Raw genomic sequence first — 18836 nt, 5'->3', positions numbered from 1 at the left:
CACAGAGTGAACGCTTCTGGACTCTCAGGACGTGTTTTTGTTTGGTTTTTGCAAAGTTGGTGACTCGATAATGTCAGCCCTCTTATTGTCTCAATCCCTCACAGTCACACATACAGCACAATAACAATGTCAGGAATTTCTTAAATTATGATCAAGGAAAAAAATAAGCTTTTTGTTATCTTCTCTTTAAATGACTTCAAAAGCTGCGCATTAACCATTTTTTGTGTAAAATGACGTAAACTTGCTATTGCAAGTGAGCAGCTTGTTACAGTACCGAGTTCTGATTGGCCAATCATGCAGTTTAGTTTGTGAATAAGTAGAGAATTTTAACATTTCATTTGCATGCTAAGTTTTACATAATACACTTTATTAATCTAAAGGGGGTGGTAACGGGGATGGTGGTTTTAACAAGGGGATGCTTATTGTCATTTTTAACAAAAAATACCCTGCAGCCCCACTCAATTCGAGCCATGTGTTTCTCCAATTATACTAATAGATGGCTATCGAACTAATAAACTCTTCAAACAAAATAAATTGCTCAAGTTTTTTATTTGTATAGTTATAATAGGCCAACACATTGCAATACAATACAAGAGAAGATTACAATCACTAAACAAAACAATATGACTGAAAGCACATAATATGCTACATAAATTATAACTAATAAAGATCAGTCTGCGTCGGTGTGAGAGAACAGATTCATGCACAACTCTTACATCAGTCAAAGCTCTGTCTTATGTACAGAGACATGTTTCTCCTGAGACAGATACATACGGAACTTACACGTGTATATGAAATGTTAGAGGAATGTAATATAAAACATACAACCCGAATTCCGGAAAAGTTGGGACGTTTTTTAAATTTTCATAAAATGAAAACTAAAGGAATTTCAAATCACATGAGCCAATATTTTATTCACAATAGAACATAGATAATGTAGCAAATGTTTAAACTGAGAAATTTTACACTTTTGTCCACTTAATTAGCTCATTTAAAATTTAATGCCTGCTACAGGTCTCAAAAAAGTTGGCACGGGGGCAACAAATGGCTAAAAAAGCAAGCAGTTTTGAAAAGATTCAGCTGGGAGAACATCTAGTGATTAATTAAGTTAATTGATATCAGGTCTGTAACATGATCAGCTATAAAAGCTTTGTCTTAGAGAAGCAGAGTCTCTCAGAAGTAAAGATGGGCAGAGGCTCTCCAATCTGTGAAAGACTGCATGAAAAAATTGTGGAAAACTTTAAAAACAATGTTCCTCAACGTCAAATTGCAAAGGCTTTGCAAATCTCATCATCTACAGTGCATAACATCATCAAAAGATTCAGAGAAACTGGAGAAATCTCTGTGCGTAAGGGACAAGGCCGGAGACCTTTATTGGATGCCCATGGTCTTCGGGCTCTCAGACGACACTGCATCACTCATCGGCATGATTGTGTCAATGACATTACTAAATGGGCCCAGGAATACTTTCAGAAACCACTGTCGGTAAACACAATCCGCCGTGCCATCAGCAGATGCCAACTAAAGCTCTATCATGCAAAAAGGAAGCCATATGTGAACATGGTCCAGAAGCGCCGTCGTGTCCTGTGGGCCAAGGCTCATTTAAAATGGACTATTTCAAAGTGGAATAGTGTTTTATGGTCAGACAAGTCCAAATTTGACATTCTTGTTGGAAATCACGGATGCCGTGTCCTCCGGGCTAAAGAGGAGGGAGACCTTCCAGCATGTTATCAGCGTTCAGTTCAAAAGCCAGCATCTCTGATGGTATGGGGGGGCATAAGTGCATACGGTATGGGCAGCTTGCATGTTTTGGAAGGCTCTGTGAATGCTGAAAGGTATATAAAGGTTTTAGAGCAACATATGCTTCCCTCCAAACAACGTCTATTTCAGGGAAGGCCTTGTTTATTTCAGCAGGACAATGCAAAACCACATACTGCAGCTATAACAACAGCATGGCTTCGTCGTAGAAGAGTCTGGGTGCTAACCTGGCCTGCCTGCAGTCCAGATCTTTCACCTATAGAGAACATTTGGCGCATCATTAAACGAAAAATACATCAAAGACGACCACAAACTCTTCAGCAGCTGGAAATCTATATAAGGCAAGAATGGGACCAAATTCCAACAGCAAAACTCCAGCAACTCATAGCCTCAATGCCCAGACGTCTTCAAACTGTTTTGAAAAGAAAAGGAGATGCTACACCATGGTAAACATGCCCCGTCCCAACTATTTTGAGACCTGTAGCAGAAATCAAAATTGAAATGAGCTCATTATGTGCATAAAATTGTAAACTTTCTCAGTTTAAACATTTGCTATGTTATCTATGTTCTTTTGTGAATAAAATATTGGCTCATGTGATTTGAAAGTCTTTTAGTTTTCATTTTATTAAAATTTAAAAAACGTCCCAACTTTTCCGGAATTCGGGTTGTACATGAATGTTAAATATAACAATGGTATAAAGAAATATAAAATGTCACAGGACCAGTGATCTTTAAAATGGCTCTATTATAGATCACTGATTTGAATCTGTGTACATATAGCACATGTTAACTTAATTTTCATTCCAGACTTTCAGTTTGTCATTTGATAATGACAATCTTATTCTATAGACCTGTATTCTTACTAATCAACTTTTTTTGCAAGCTCATTAGCCTCTTCTCCCTCCTCTGTTTCACCTGTAAAAAATGCAAAATAGCATTCAGGTAAAATAATAAGAAAAAATTACAATAAAGCATTCACCAATACTCATGTACACGTATGTTTTTATTACTGCTGGATTATTTCATTTGAAGCTCTAACCCTCTTTCAGAGGTCACTTTAAGAGACAATGAATGCATCCATTACACATCTGATTTCTTTATCAACTGTTTACTTTCACTTAACCGCCAGTTTTTTTGAACAGACTTTCCGAGACGGGTATTTTGAAATATTTTTTATGTATTTGTCGGTACAAGATCAACAAAAGGCAAATTCGGTGTTCAAGTGTTTTGAGACGTCTCTCTCTGAGTGAGCCTTGAACACCAGAACACCACGGGTGCTGAATAGGGCTCTTTCACATCCTTTTCTGTTTGTTTAAACAACTGGTGATTTGTATTTGTTCGTTCAGGTGCAGGAGGAGCTTCGAGGAGAACTTGCTGTTGCTGTGTTGCTGTTTGTGTTGCTGTTTGTGAGACACGGCTCTCTGCTTGTGAACACAGCACACGAGTAGAGTAACCACACATACACGAGTAAACTCTGTTGAATGTTTAAACTGGCAAGTGGTAAGGGCTTCAAAACTAATGAAAATGGTAAGCTTTCATGACGACATGTAGCTGTGGCCTGTCAACTGTCCTGAGCGTCTTTTTTTTTCAGGCTGGCCTCGTTCAGACAGACGGTTGAGATCACTGGGGGTGATTCCCTGTTTCCGTTCTGTTCCCACTAGCGACGGCCCTGATTAGTAATCATTTTTAAAAAGCAATATACAACAGGTAGCAAAATTACTTTAGATTTATTAAAGCAGTGCTATTTGAAGCTGTAGCAGCTGTAAGTTTGGCATTGTTTCTATTTCTTAATTGCTGTTTAGCAATATCTCACCAAAATTATCACCATGAACATTGATTTACTGTATTATAGTAAATGGACAACCTTCAGAGAATTCCTTATCTGACAGTGACTTTTCTTGTTCTGTTGATTTCACAGCTTCCTTCTGAGCTTTAGACGAAGGTAACAACCTACTAAGGTATTTCTAGAGCGAATGTTCTTTCTCCAGACTGTAAGGAGGAACCAGAAGAGAACAAGATGAAAATTAGCAACTAATTTTAATTAGTACAAAGTAGACCATAACACAATATTTGTTTGTTTTGAATACGATACATTTAAAAGAAATTATATGATGCTTGCCTGTTTGTGTTAGTATGACTGCGACAAATGAATGTTTACTCACCTCAGTTCACAGTTTGAGTCTCGTAGCACGTCAATGAGCTTCTGCTCTGAGTCTCCCATTTCATTTTTACTCAGATCAAGCTCTTTTAAAAACTGCAGTGCTTTTGTTTCAGACAAGGACTGAGTTAAAGAAGAAACGTCTGTAATACCACAGTCATTTAGACTAGAAAGAGAAAGAAAGACAGAGGATGAAAATTATTTTTACTTTCACCCAGAGGGCACAGACACGTTGGCCATTTCTAAGCATAATCTTGTAGGCAAAAATCACAGTCTACTCAATAGGAAACCATGTGATGAAGAGTTTCACCTAATGGATTTCCAGTGGCAGAGAAATTCCCAGTGTTTCCCATTAATTATTTAAACTATGGTTGCCCACCATAGTCTAATTTGTCCCACCAGAGTTTGTTTTATTTCAGGCAGCTGTCATGACTCTGGACCCGGTGTTCCTCCCTCTCACCATTTCCCCATCTCCCAGACTCATTCACCTTCACTGCACACACCTGTTCAGCCACTTACACACACACACCTGGTGCCCAATGTCAAGGACTATATATTCTCCACTCTCACACCACTCTGTCTGGCTGGATTAATTGTGAATGGTTGATCGTGTATGTGTATTTCATGTTTTAGTCGAATTCCGAGGTGTATGCGTGTTATCTGTTTCGGTTTTGTTTTTGCCTTGTTGGCCTTTTTGTTCGTTAAAAAGTAATTTCCCTGCATTTGGACCCAGGCCGTGTTTATTCCACGGCGCACGCTTTGCCGTGCTGTGACAGCAGCCTTTCAGATTTTTGTATTTATTTTGGTGTTTATCAAACAACACTTAATACTTAAAGACTTAGTATTTATTTTCACTTTTTTTTTCTTTTTTACCAAAACATTGCAGAAAAGACATCTGAGGGGAAAAAAAAGACTAAATAAAAAATATAAAAATGAAATAATGAAAATTACAAATTTACTGAGATTTAGGATCACTCAGTTGTGTACTATTTTATTGTATTTTTTAAATTATTGTTATGCTCAAACTTCTTTTATATATATATATATATATATATATATATTAAACAGGATTTTTTAACCTTTAGACAAAATATTAATTTTTTTTCATGTGTTTTATGTTTTGTGTCATATTTAATAAATCAGGGTTTTATGGCTCATATAATTTATAATTAAAAAATTTACAATTTAAACATAATTGATAAAAATAAAAGCACAGTCGAAGTGTCAGAGAAAGAAGATTCTGCAGGAACACATTCACTCTTCAGCAATTTATCAATGTCATTTTCTGTTAATGTTATATTATCATTACAGTTACTCTTTTCACAAACATCATTTCTTGCATTAAACTAATCGCCTTTTTTACTCTCCTCTTCTTATACTCGTCTGTTGTGAGCCGCATGTACTTCAGCAGTTTGGCTGATACTGTTACTCCGCTGTTGTTCACTCTGTGGCCTCATCATTTTTATTAAAGTGTCTTGTAGTTACACATTTATTCATGACTGTAAGTGATGTTCCCTTTGTGCCTCCACTGCACATTTAAAGCTGATCAGTAATGAAATTATCACCCGCCATGTGTTTGGTACCTGTCAGGTGTTTATAACAGACCCTGCTTTTATCAATTAATAAAACACAACAGCAATTATTTTCCAAAAATTTTATGTAAAGTCAGACTCTTTGTGAGATAATGAGTAAAACTGTTACAGTTAAATTGCAATGTTGAAATTATTTTAAACCTTTCTGAGCATGATCTTTACCTCAGTCTCTCCAGTTTACAGCATGAATCCTTCAGTAGTTCACATAAGTGATTCACTCCTGAGTTTTTTATTTTATTCCCACTCAGGTCCAGTTCTCTCAGGTGTGATGGGTTTGATTTCAGAGCTGAAGTCAGGATGAAACAATGTTTCTCTGTAATTCTGCATCCACACAGACTGAAGACAGAGAGAGAAAAGACAATGAATCAGATCCATGTTCAGTTTATGTGTGAGTTAAATGCATCATAACTAAATGTCATCTAGCACACTAATACACCAGCAGAAGCATGAAACATATATTATAGAAATATAAACCAACTCCTAGCCAGGATTTGAGGATACTAGATTCAACCCAAGTTTACACAATCATCACTCAGTCAAAATACGTTATAAATGTAGATCTGATTTTGTGAATTATAAATGTAGAAATGATTAAAACATTTCTTTTGACTATTTTCACATTCTTAATGTGAGAAAAATCACAATCTCAATTTCAAATCATTTTAGTATAATTTATTGTTCTTTCATTTTTAAATGGAATATAACTATATCAAGTGAAGAAAGTGTAGTCAAATTAATGTACTGCATGCAGGTGTAGTTTGTTACTGTTGATATTATAAATCAAAGTAGTAGACGTCTACTTGGGTTTCTGAAATCATGTTTTTGACAAAGTTAAAATGAAGATAGAAAATTTTACAAACATCTGGAAAAAACATTGCTAACTTCATAAGCAAACCTCTAGACACATGCATTTAATGACCCCTTTTAGATTTAGTGAAAAGCACCATCAGTGTTATAGAAACCATTTAACTCTGTCGCAATAATCTATTGTCTTGCAAGTTATTGTCCGCTCACTTCTGTCTCATTTTGCAGCAAAGTTTTGTCAGATTTCAGCACATAAATCTTTTTGCTGACAGAAATACTGGACCATCAGTCCATTAGCTGACAGTACTTTTGAAATTTTCTTTATTTTTTACATTTTGTAACTCATGCCCTGTTGTCTTAATAAATAGTACATTTAAATCACACTGTAATTGCTGCACAGAGTAATGATGATACTAACTGTAGTTTTTCCAGCTTGCATTGTGAACTGCTCAACAGAACACCAAGGTGTTCAACTCCAGAGTCTCCTATTTTATTCCCACTCAGGTCCAGTTCTCTCAGGTGTGATGGGTTTGATTTCAGAGCTGATGTCAGGGAGACACACTGCTTCTCTGTAATACTGCATTTACACAGTCTGGAAAAAAACCCAGAAAGGACAATGGTTCAAATATCTTATAAAAGAGCAACAGTAGGCATATAGTCCTCCATATAGTCTTTAGTTGCCATAGTTTAATCAATCATAAATAAAAAAAATAAAAAAAACTAGAGACACACATTAATTTTTTGTCTCTCATCCACTGTTGCAAGCAGCAAATGTAAATAATATTTCTGCAGAACATGTTCACAACCAGTACAGTTTATCACAAACTTTAAATTAAACCCAATTATTTCCTAGTTAGACGTATTTTTAAGTTTGACTAATAGAGAAATACAGTTGCATGATGAAGATGAAGTGCTACAGTTACTGTAAATTGGGCCAACAGTGACTTTTAATCACACTGTACTGTAACTGTTGTACAGTATTATGATACTAACGCTAGTAATTCCGGTTTGCATTGTGGGTTCATCAGTAGATCACAGAGGTGTTTCACTCCAGAGTCTCCTAGTTGATTATCACTAAGGTCCAGTTCTTTCAGGTGTGATGGGTTTGATTTCAGAGCTGAAGTCAGAGCAGAACAACCTTCATCTGTCATATCACAGCCTCTTAACCTATATTGTGGAAAAGCCAAAAGCAGAAAATAAAACATTCTGTAAAGACATAGAAAGAGAGATCATCTTGACTTGACACAAAATACTCAGGCTCCTTACAAAATATACTGTTTTTTGTGTAATACGAAAAAGAGAAAAGACAATGAATCAGATCTATGAAGATCAATTAAGATTTTGGAGGATTTGGATCATTTGCCTGACTGTAATTTGTCATGTGAAAGTCACACGTGAAATTCTCTTGAACAGCATTGAAGTAATAAAGCAATACTTTATTTTTATTTGATGATTTGTTTCACATCAATTTTAAGATCGGATCTTCTATGTCAATGTCTACCCTCAACGGGGCATATGCGTTTAGGTCTGCTGTTCCCAGCTACTTACAGAAAGGTTTAATACAGGTAAAAAAAAAAAAAAAAAAAAATTATATATATATATATATAATAATAACAATAATTAGCCAGCGAGTCACTGTTAATAAGTGAGTCATTGCGATTGAACCGAATCATTTAAACGGTTGATTCATTTAGGAACAAAACACTATCATGTTGCTCAGGGACGCAAAACAGTGCTGTGTTTGGAATGAGTTTTGTTTTTTGGAAATAGAGCAAAAACAGGGAATATGTTGTCTAAAACGTAAGTCTCTCGATATTAACTTCTTGTTTATTGAACTGTTGTATAAAATCAATATCACATTTGTAATTATATGCTGACTTTTGGAGAAAAACATCACTCTTCGTGTGATAGTAACAATATAAAATTATATAAATTATATAGATCTATACATTTTCTGCCCCATTTTTTGAAAAATGTGATAATTGTACATTTCCAGTCAAAGAACGCACTATAAATACGTATGCGCACTAGTCTAGACCATCACATATTATATGCGCGCACTCTGTGTTTTGTTTGAATGGTAGGGCGAGGGGGGAAGCCAGCTACTCTGGCGGCGCCAATCTGCAATCTTTTTTGGTGGCTGCACAAGTGCTGCATTTTTTCTTTCTTTCACTTCTTAAAATATTGTGAATTTACATTCTGCATTTAAATTAATAGTGCCCACTGCAGATCATCCCAGGAGTGGCCACAGGGGTGGCCCATGCTGTATGGGGTGGCCAGAGTTTATACAGAGTTCTCCTTCCCCTTGGGGGCGCCCCTGGGGAAGGAGAACGGCTGACTACACAGTTTATGGGAATAAATTGTGTATTTCCCTCAGGAATGTAACAAAAACTCACTACACTATCTGTCTGGTCTCCCTGCGCATTGCTTTGCGAGGTCATGCGGCGCGATTTTTTTTCCCCTCACTGCTGCACGAGTCTGCGTGAGAATATGGGGGTGTGGCGTGAGAGCCTGAGAATTGGGTCAACTGTGTGAGTCTCATGCTGAATGCGTGAGAGTTGGCAGCCTTGCATGGCAGCCCTGATCTAGAACAATAATAGCATTTATCTGTTGTCACAACTTACTTCAGTATCTCTAATTTACAGGTAATATTCCGCAGTCCAATGCAGAGCTGCTCTACTCCTGAATCCTGTAGATTATTACTGCTCATATTCAGCTCTATCAGATTGTTATCTGATCCAAGAGCTTTAGCCAAATTTGAACAGCTCTCCTCTGTTAAGTTACAATCATTTAGCCTAAAAGAAAGAAAAAAAAAAAAACGATTACAAAGTATTCTGAGAACTGAGTAAAAATATCGTAACACCCAATTTAAATTAATGATTAAGAACTATATATTAGTTCTTAGAGATATTTTAGTTTCAGATGCAAAAACATGACATATTACTTACAGAGCTCTTTTGGAGATTTTCACAACTTCCAGTAGCCTAAAGAGACACTTGTCTGATTTCTTGAATCTCTGAAGCTCAAACTCCTCCATCTCTTCCTCTGATGTCAACAAAACGAAGGCCACAGCAGACCACTGACCAGGTGAAAGATCAGCAGATGAAAGACTTCCTTCTCTAAGGTGAGTCTGAATCTCTTTCACCAGAGTTTGATCATTCAGTTCATTCAGACAGTAGAACAGATTGATAGATCTCTCTGGAGACATATTCTTATCTTCTAATTTTTTCTTGATGTACTGAACTATTTTCTTGTAGTTCTCGTCATTGCTGTCTTGCTGTGTCAACAGACCTCGTAAGAGTGGACGATTGGTCTGGAGTGACAGACCAAGAAGAAAGCGAAGGAAAAGGTCTAGGTGTCCAGTTTCACTCTTGAGTGCCTTGTCCACTGCAGTCTTGAGCAAATCAATCATGGTTTCATTTTTGTTTTCTTGTTCTGTAGATTCATGATGATTAAACACACTTTTGTTGTTGATGTCTAGAAACTGATGTGCATAAAGGGCTGCAATAAACTCTTGGATGCTCAGGTGAACAAAACAGTACATGGTACCAAGAATGATCCCCTTTTCCTCCTTAAAGATCTGGGTACACATGCCTGAATACACTGATGTTTTAGAGACGTCAATACCACAGGATTCCAGATCTGTGTCATAAAAGAGCAGATTGTTTCTTTGCAGCTGATGAAATGCCAGTTTCCCCAGAGAAAGCATGGCATCTTTATCCCAGGAAACATCTGGTTTGTATTCTCCATCATACTTTCGTCTGCTCTGCAGGATCTGAAAGCGGAGAAAGTGTGTGTACATTTGTGTCAGAGTCTTAGGAGTGTCTTCAGTATTTGATTCCTGCAGTGTTTTGGAGACTTCATCAGCCTGATTGTTTTTCAGATTTCTTTTCTCCTCTAAAATGTTCTGGAGAACAGTGGCTGTAATCCAGCAGAAGACTGGGATGTAGCACATGATAAAAAGAGTCTTTGATTGTTTAACATTATCAATAATTTCATTGGCCAGATCCGCATCTGTGAATCTTTTTCTGAAGTACTCCTCCTTTTGTGCATCATTGAATCCTTGTACTTCTGTCACGTGGTCGATACAGTCAGGAGGAATCTTACTGGCAGCTGCTGGTCTGGTGGTGATCCAGATGAGAGCAGAAGGAAGCAGATTTCCCTTGATCAGGTTTGTCAGGAGAACATCCAGAGAGGCTGGTGATGATACATCACGACAAGTCTCATTGCCCTCAAAGTTCAGAGGAAGACGACATTCATCCAAACCATCAAGGATGAACAGTAATTTAAATTTATCATTTTTCCCAAGGTTTAGTCCTTTTATCTCTGGGAAAAACTGACGTATAAGTCTTGTCAAGCTTTGTGTTTTTTTCTCCTTTAAGTTCATTTCTCGAAATGCAAGAGGAAAAATGAAAGTAATATCCTGATTTTCTTTACCGTCAGCCCAATCCACAATAAACTTTTGCACAGAGATTGATTTTCCGATGCCAGCAACCCCTGTTGTCAGTACAGTTCTGATCTTCTTGTCTTGTTCAGGTGCTTCAAACAAATTTTTGCATTCAACTGGAATCTCTTGTGATTCATGACGCCTGTCAGCAGCCTGAACTTGTCTTACTTCATTTTGGATATTGACTTGTTTACTAACACTCAGAGTCATATAGAGATCTGTGTAGATGTTCTTCAGAAGCTTGGAGTCACCATGCTTTGCAATTCCTTCAGATACAGATTGATATTTCTTCTTCAGGTTTGATTTTAGTGGTCGTTGATGAATGAGGACCAGCTCATCTAAAACACAAACGAGAACAAAAACAGAAAGGTATGCATCAACATGTCACGTTCGGTGTTACAGATAACACGGGAGAGGGAACCAATTGCAGGTAAGTCGTTTATTTAAAGGGTAATCCAAAGGGGTAAACAGTCCAGGCAGGGTCAAAACCAGAGTATCCAATAAACCAGAAAACAGACAAGAACACACGGCAAGATCAAGACTACGGATTAACTTTAACATAAGACATTAAACAAGGACTCTGTAACACAGACTCAGACAGACCGGATATAAATACACAGAAGGATAATGAGGGAACAGGAGACAGGTGGGGAAACAATCAATTACTCAACAAGGAGGAAGGTGACCAAATAAGGGAACAGGAAGTGATAAGGTGACAGACACCGTGAGAAAGGGGGACATCTAGTGGAAACCCAGGGACACAACCCAGACACTGTGACAGTACCCCCCCTCTACGGAGCGGCTCCCAGACGCTCCACGACAGACACAAAACAGAGACCATGAGGGAGGAGGACGGAGGAGGTTCAGGGGGAGGGACGGAGGGCCAGACTGACAGAGAGGAACAGGGACAGGAGTGAACACATGAACAAAAAACAAAAAACAACATGAAGCCCCCCAGGGCGGAGCAGAAGACCCCCACGTCCTTGTGGTCGAGGCCAGAGTCCTGCAGGGCGGGGCAGAAGACCACCACAACTGTGTAGTCAGGGCGAGAGCTCCCCAGGGCGGAGCAGAAGACCACCACGTCCTTGTGGTCGAAGCCAAAGTCCTCCAGGGCGGAGCGGAAGACCACCACAACCGTGTGGTCAGGGCGGAAGCCCCCCAGGGCGGAGCAGAAGACCACCACAACAGTGTGGTCAGGGTGGAAGTCCCCCAGGGCGGAGCAGAAGACCACCACAGCCATGTGGTCAGCACGAGAGCCCCCCAAGGCGGAGCAGACCTCCGTGCGGCCGGACCAACGGGACGACGAAACTCTGGTAATCCCCTTTGGACTCCCTCAGTGTCTTTACTGGACTCCAGAAGATTGGTGCTGGCCTGACTCTGCTTGCGAAGATCATTGGTGACTGGCATTTGTTCATGAAGACCATCGGTGACTTGCACTTGTATATGAAGATCACCCGTGACTTGACTCAGTCCTTGAAGATCACCAGTGACTTGACTCAGTCCTTGAAGATCACCAGTGACTTGACTTGACTCTGAAAGGTCAATGGTGACCAGCCTTGTCTCTGGAGGGTCAGCGGTGACTAGCCCTGACTCTGAAGGGTCCACGAACACCTGACTCAACTCTGAAGAGTTCACTGTAACCTGACTCGACTCTGGAGGGTCAACTGTAACCTGACTCGACTCTGGAGGGTCAACTGGCACCTGACTCGACTCTGGAGGGTCAACTGGCACCTGACTCGACTCTGGAGGGTCAACTGGCACCTGACTCGACTGTGGAGGGTCAACTGGCACCTGACTCGACTCTGGAGGGTCAACTGGCACCTGACTCGACTCTGGAGGGTCAACTGGCACCTGACTCGACTCTGGAGGGTCAACTGGCACCTGACTCGACTCTGGAGGGTCAACTGGCACCTGACTCGACTCTGGAGGGTCAACTGGCACCTGACTCGACTCTGGAGGGTCAACTGGCACCTGACTCGACTCTGGAGGGTCAACTGGCACCTGACTCGACTCTGGAGGGTCAACTGGCACCTGACTCGACTCTGGAGGGTCAACTGGCACCTGACTCGACTCTGGAGGGTCAACTGGCACCTGACTCGACTCTGGAGAGTTCACTGGCACCTGACTCGACTCTGGAGAGTTCACTGGCACCTGACTCGACTCTGGAGAGTTCACTGGCACCTGACTCGACTCTGGAGAGTTCACTGGCACCTGACTCGACTCCAGAGGGTCAGCTGTGACTCTCATCCTGTGCAGCGGTGCTGGGCAAGCAGCCATCTTGGGCCATGACTCTGGACAGGCGGCCATCTTGTACTGTGGTGCTGGGCTGGTGGCCATCTTGGGTTGTGGCGCTGGACTGGCGGCCATCTTGTACTGTGGCGCTGGACCGGTGGCCAATTTGGGCATTGGCGCTGGACTGACGGCCATCTTGTGCTGTGGCGCTAGGCTGACGGCCATCTTGGGCTGTGGCGCTAAACCGGTGGCCAATTTGGGCATTGGTGCTGGACTGGCGGCCATCTTGGGCTGTGGCGCTCGAACGGTGGCCAATTTGGGGATTGGCGCTGGGTTAGCGGCCATCTTGTGCTGTGGCGCTTGGCTGGTAGCCATCCTGGGCAGTGGTGCTGGGCTGACGACCACCCCGCCGGAAGAGACAGGAGTGGCTGGGGCATCCCACCGAAGCCGATGCTGCAGGTAGCGCACAAATTCCCAGAATTCCAGTGTCTCTAACTGCGCCATCTCCTCCTGAGACACTGGGTCATCCAGCCCGCCATTAAAATAGTCCTTTAGGGCCGCATTGTTGTAACCCATGCCCTCGGCCAGGGACCAGAACACCTGAGCCAGGGCCCCCACTTCATTGCCCTCTTGGCGGAGGTAGCTCCGCCATCTTGGCTGGGTAACGGAAAAACGACATACCGCTGGTTCCTAGTGTGACGGAGTCCTTCTGTCACGTTCGGTGTTACAGATAACACGGGAGAGGGAACCAATTGCAGGTAAGTCGTTTATTTAAAGGGTAATCCAAAGGGGTAAACAGTCCAGGCAGGGTCAAAACCAGAGTATCCAATAAACCAGAAAACAGACAAGAACACACGGCAAGATCAAGACTACGGATTAACTTTAACATAAGACATTAAACAAGGACTCCGTAACACAGACTCAGACAGACCGGGTATAAATACACAGAAGGATAATGAGGGAACAGGAGACAGGTGGGGAAACAATCAATTACTCAACAAGGAGGAAGGTGACCAAATAAGGGAACAGGAAGTGATAAGGTGACAGACACCGTGAGAAAGGGGGACATCTAGTGGAAACCCAGGGACACAACCCAGACACTGTGACACAATGATATGCACCATTTTATATTTTATAAGTGTGAATGATAAATTGGTTATGCCTATTAACCTCTTACCTTGTAGAGCATCTGCAGCCTTATATTGCTTCATATCTCTCAGAAAGAAGAGTGTCATATCAAGAGCTGCTTCTTTGATATCACACATTTTCTCTGTGAAGTCCTGCACAAAGTACTGTGTGTTCTCTTTATTTAATATTTTCTTAAACCTTTCAAACTCATTCTTCAGAAATGCAGTTATTTTTTTCTCTAGATCCTGAAAACAAATCAAGAGAAAAAAATTCCTACCTACTCATTAAAAACATATTAAAATATAAACAATATATGTGTAGTACACATGACAGGCAAGCAATGCACTCATGAAGATTCCCAGCACTGACAGAATAGACCATGAGCAAGGTAAAGTGCTGGTGAATACAAACAAACAAACAGAGATACCAAATAATCTTGTATGAATCAAATCCAATTATAAATATGCTTTTTGGTATCTTGGTTAAGGCGAGACACTGCAGGTGAATAGGGCAAAAAAAAATAACTAATAGTTATCACCTTACTTACCCAGTTGATTGATTTCATTAATTATTGCAAACATTTTTTTGTATTACAAGTTTTCAAAAATGTTATGTTTAAATATGCAAATGAGGCATTATTTAATGAAATATGTGCTAATTTGCATAAATGTCTAGTACAAAAATCTGAACACTAGATGAAGTCAGTTTCAAATTTCTTTTTTTATTTTTTTGACATATTAGAGTCAAATGTTTTTACAGAGGGAATTCTGGTTATCTTTTTTTGTCACTCCATAATTCAGAAAATACTTTGAAGAGCCAGAAAACAATATATTTTCACAATTTTGGGGGGAATAAAATGTTGTATATAATCAAGGAAAATATATATGAACAAATCCCTATGTAAAAACCTTCAGAATATAGACAGGAATAAAAATGTCAAGTTTGGTGTGTGTAAGTGCTACTGAAGTGGAGATTTATGGCTCAGTGTTGAAGAAAAAACTCATTTTGAGAAAACGCCCTTTAAAAATATATATTGTAATTGAAATCTCTTGACACAAACAGATAAAGTGCTATAAAAGAAACAATTAACAGTGTCTTTTGGATGTTTTCCTTCCACTAGTTTGAAAAAGCACTTTATGAAAAACCAAAAAGCCCAAAATCTCAAAATTGACAGGTGCTTGAAAAAACAGTGTTTTTGCCTGCAGTGTCTCACCTTAATGTGCTTTTGTATTCACTGACATTAATTTGTCACACAGCTGAAACGTCACCTATGTTATTTTTTAGTTGAAATTTAAATTAGGGATTGTTAGAACATCAGTTAACAAGAGGAGAAAAATCTATTTATATTAAGTAAAGTTTAAAAAAAGTATTTAAAGAAAAATAAATGGAATTTGTACAATAACCTATTAGTATGTTAAATAATTAATTAATTAATTCATTGTAGAATATATGAACTTCTACTTGCCTTAAAGATCCAGAAGAGATTTTCTCTGAACGCCTTGCGGTTGTGTTTATTCTTGTAGTTTGAGTCCGATTTCTCAAACTGAACCCTGGTAGCAAAATAAAGGTGTTTTTTTTTAAATCCATACTATTGGCTCAGTTACTAGAAAGAGCAGAGTTATGTGGAGGCACTATTTTACCTGTTGAGAAGAAAAGTTGCCAGTTCCACATAACTCTTCAATCCCCTCTGTGCTTTCAGAGCGTCCCACCGTGTAATTTCTGCACCAATATTTACTGTGGACTTATGTCCTTTGTTACTAAACCACACACACAAAAAAGAAGAAAATCACATAAAAAATAACAGATTCACAGCTGTCAATATCATATGATCAAACCATTGCTAAACCAGCTGCTTACTGCTACCTACAGTACTTTATTAGCACAGAAAAATGGTTGATGGGAAATACAGTTTTATGATAAAAAAAAACGAACAGAACCAAAGAAATGCCTTTTGGAAGGTGATGGTGTTTTCTCATTGAAGTCTGATCCATCTCCCTTTGAATGGTCACTCTTTATATACACACAGCTGGATACATGTGAGTCAGATTTTTCACTTATGAGTATAAAAAAAAACACTTGTTACTTCAGTCATATTTAAAGATGTCTTGTGTTGCAAACGAACTGTTCTGTACTTCCATGGTGAATGTATGAGCCCTAGTGGCTACCTGTGTAACTAAATTAATATGTTCAATAAAGATGAAACAGTTTGCAATACATTATGTTCTGTGATTCATTTTTGTATTTAATCAAGTTCTATTAAATACACCAGAGTGAGGAAATAACACCACTGTAATGCAAAAGATTAAATACCTCTTGATACATGGTGTTTTTTCTCTGAAGTTCGGTACTTTACCCTTTGAACGGTCACTCTTCATAGACACAGAGCTGAGCACATGTGAACCTGATTTTACTCTAAAGACACAAAGAACAGAGAGAAAAAACACTATTATAGAAGATTCTTCCAGCTACATAGTCAAGCATTCACATAACAGCTCACATACAATATTCATGTCACTGTATGAACAAATAAACTACTGTACCTTCATTGTTGTCACTCACTTTGATTATGGGGTTGGGGTTGAGATATGGCTTGTTTAATAATGTTGAATAATATTATTAAATAATTAAACACTGGATCACTGTAAAATGCTTTGAGAAACTCATGAAATACCTTTTGTTACATGGTGTTTCCTCCCGGAAGTTCGGTACATTACCCTTTGACCGGTCACTCTTCACAGACACAGAGCTGGACACATGTGAACCTGATCTTACACTAAAGACACAAAGAAAAAAAAAGTACAGGGGTTATTTCAGTCTCATTTGAAGATGAGTTGCAAATGGTAATTAAATGCAGTATGGCTGTACATTTATTGCATTATTCATTCAAGTTCTATCACATAGAGTACAGCGCAGTGAAAGCAATAGTGGTTTCAGTTTACTTTGTCTTCATTAGAAAACTGTTTCTGGTTTCAACATACAGTACATACAAGACAGTGTATAAATACACATTTAAAAAAAGACATGAAGCACTTATTTAAAAGCATATACACTATTTAAAGAATGTAACAAAGCGTGTGTAATTCCGTCTGGTTCATGATGATGTTTCCTTACTAAATGACACACATGAATCTTTTACTAGTTGCCAAATATATACACTGTAAAACCCGACAAGTTAACTTAACTCAAACCGTTTGAGTAAACCGATTGCCTTGACTGTAAAACCCGACAAGTAAACTTAACTCAAACGGTTTGAGTAAACAGATATCCTTAAGTTATGTTAACTCAAACCGTTTGAGGAAACCGGTTGCCTTAAACCATTTAAGCTGAAAAAACTAACAGTTATGAGTACTCTGAACTTAATTCAGTTGAGTTCACTGAAAGAAGATATACATTGCAATTAAGTAATTAAGTGATTAACTAAGTGCTGATTGTGAATTAGTGATGAACAGCTGCTGTTTACAAACAGAATCACTGAAAAAAAGAGAAACACAAGAACTACTACAACTGACTTCAGACACAGCCTTAGATGAAATCAACTGAAATAAAATACATGAAATATCTCAAGATCTGATTAAACAGCAACACAAACAGCATCACCAGCTCCACTTATTAATAACCAGACTGACTTTATTTAGAGATTAGACTCTGTATGGATTAATCTTTAGAGATTAGACTCTGTATGGATCAATAATTGTGAATAATAATTAATAATTATCATCAACAATATAAAGTATAACTACCTACACCTAGGTACAGGTTAACACCTGATGGCATTTCTTCTGGGCTTTTGAATTACAACAAATGTGTTTTAGAAACACAGTTATAACAGCCAGAGAAAAGACTAAGACAGAAATCGAGGGGAAAGAGCCCAACTAAAGCAAACACTGATCTCTAACATGGTTACTTCAAATGAAACAATAAATCAACATCTAAACCTTAGTTCATTCTCAATAAGATCTTCTGTAGACGTCTGACAGAAATAAAGTCAGTCTGGTTATTAATAAGTGGAGCTGGTGATGCTGTTTGTGGGGTTGTTTAATCAGATCTTGAGAGATTTCATGTATTTTATTTCAGTTGATTTCATCTAAGACTGTGTCTGAAGTCAGTTGTAGTAGTTCTTGTGTTTCTCTTTTCTTCAGTGATTCTGTTTGTTAACAGCAGCTGTTCATCACTAATTCTCAATCAGCACTTAGTTAATCACTTAATTACTTGAATGCAAAGTTTTAAAACTTACATGGTTTAAATCAAGGCAATCGGTTAACTCAAACGGTTTGAGTTAAGTTAACTTGTCGGGTTTTACAGTGTAGAATTCACAGTGACAAATTACAGTTAAACCATGCATTACAAAACTTTTCTCAAACGTTAAAGAAAAAATAATAATAACAAAACTGTAGGGTTTTATGATAAATACTTACTGAAATACTTTCTAACACTCTATGTGTGACCAACAATAAGAAACATAAAATAACTTTTGGTAGATATGAAAGTGAAGTGACATTCAGCCAAGTATGGTGACCCATACTCAGAATTTGTGCTCTGCATTTAACCCATCCGAAGTGCACACACACAGAGCAGTGAACACACACACACACACACTGTGAGCACACACCCGGAGCAGTGGGCAGCCATTTATGCTGCGGCGCCCGGGGAGCAGTGCCTTGCTCAAGGACACCTAAGTCGTGGTATTGAAGGTGGAGAGAGAACTTTTACATGCACT

General features: G+C 38.9%; 1 protein-coding gene across 1 annotated transcript in view; it reads right to left on the bottom strand.

Moving 5' to 3' along the window:
* Positions 1–18836, bottom strand: part of LOC132159554 (uncharacterized) — a 1375546-nt gene that overhangs the window by 1354819 nt on the left and 1891 nt on the right. The window contains exon 3 of the mRNA XM_059569099.1: positions 16791–16892. Coding sequence (XP_059425082.1) covers positions 16791–16892 — 102 coding nt within the window. The remainder of the gene's footprint in view (positions 1–16790; positions 16893–18836) is intronic.

The sequence above is a fragment of the Carassius carassius genome, chromosome 16 (assembly GCF_963082965.1).
Source record: "Carassius carassius chromosome 16, fCarCar2.1, whole genome shotgun sequence".
NCBI classification, from domain to species: domain Eukaryota; kingdom Metazoa; phylum Chordata; class Actinopteri; order Cypriniformes; family Cyprinidae; genus Carassius; species Carassius carassius.
This window is presented reverse-complemented; position numbering and strand designations above follow the sequence as displayed.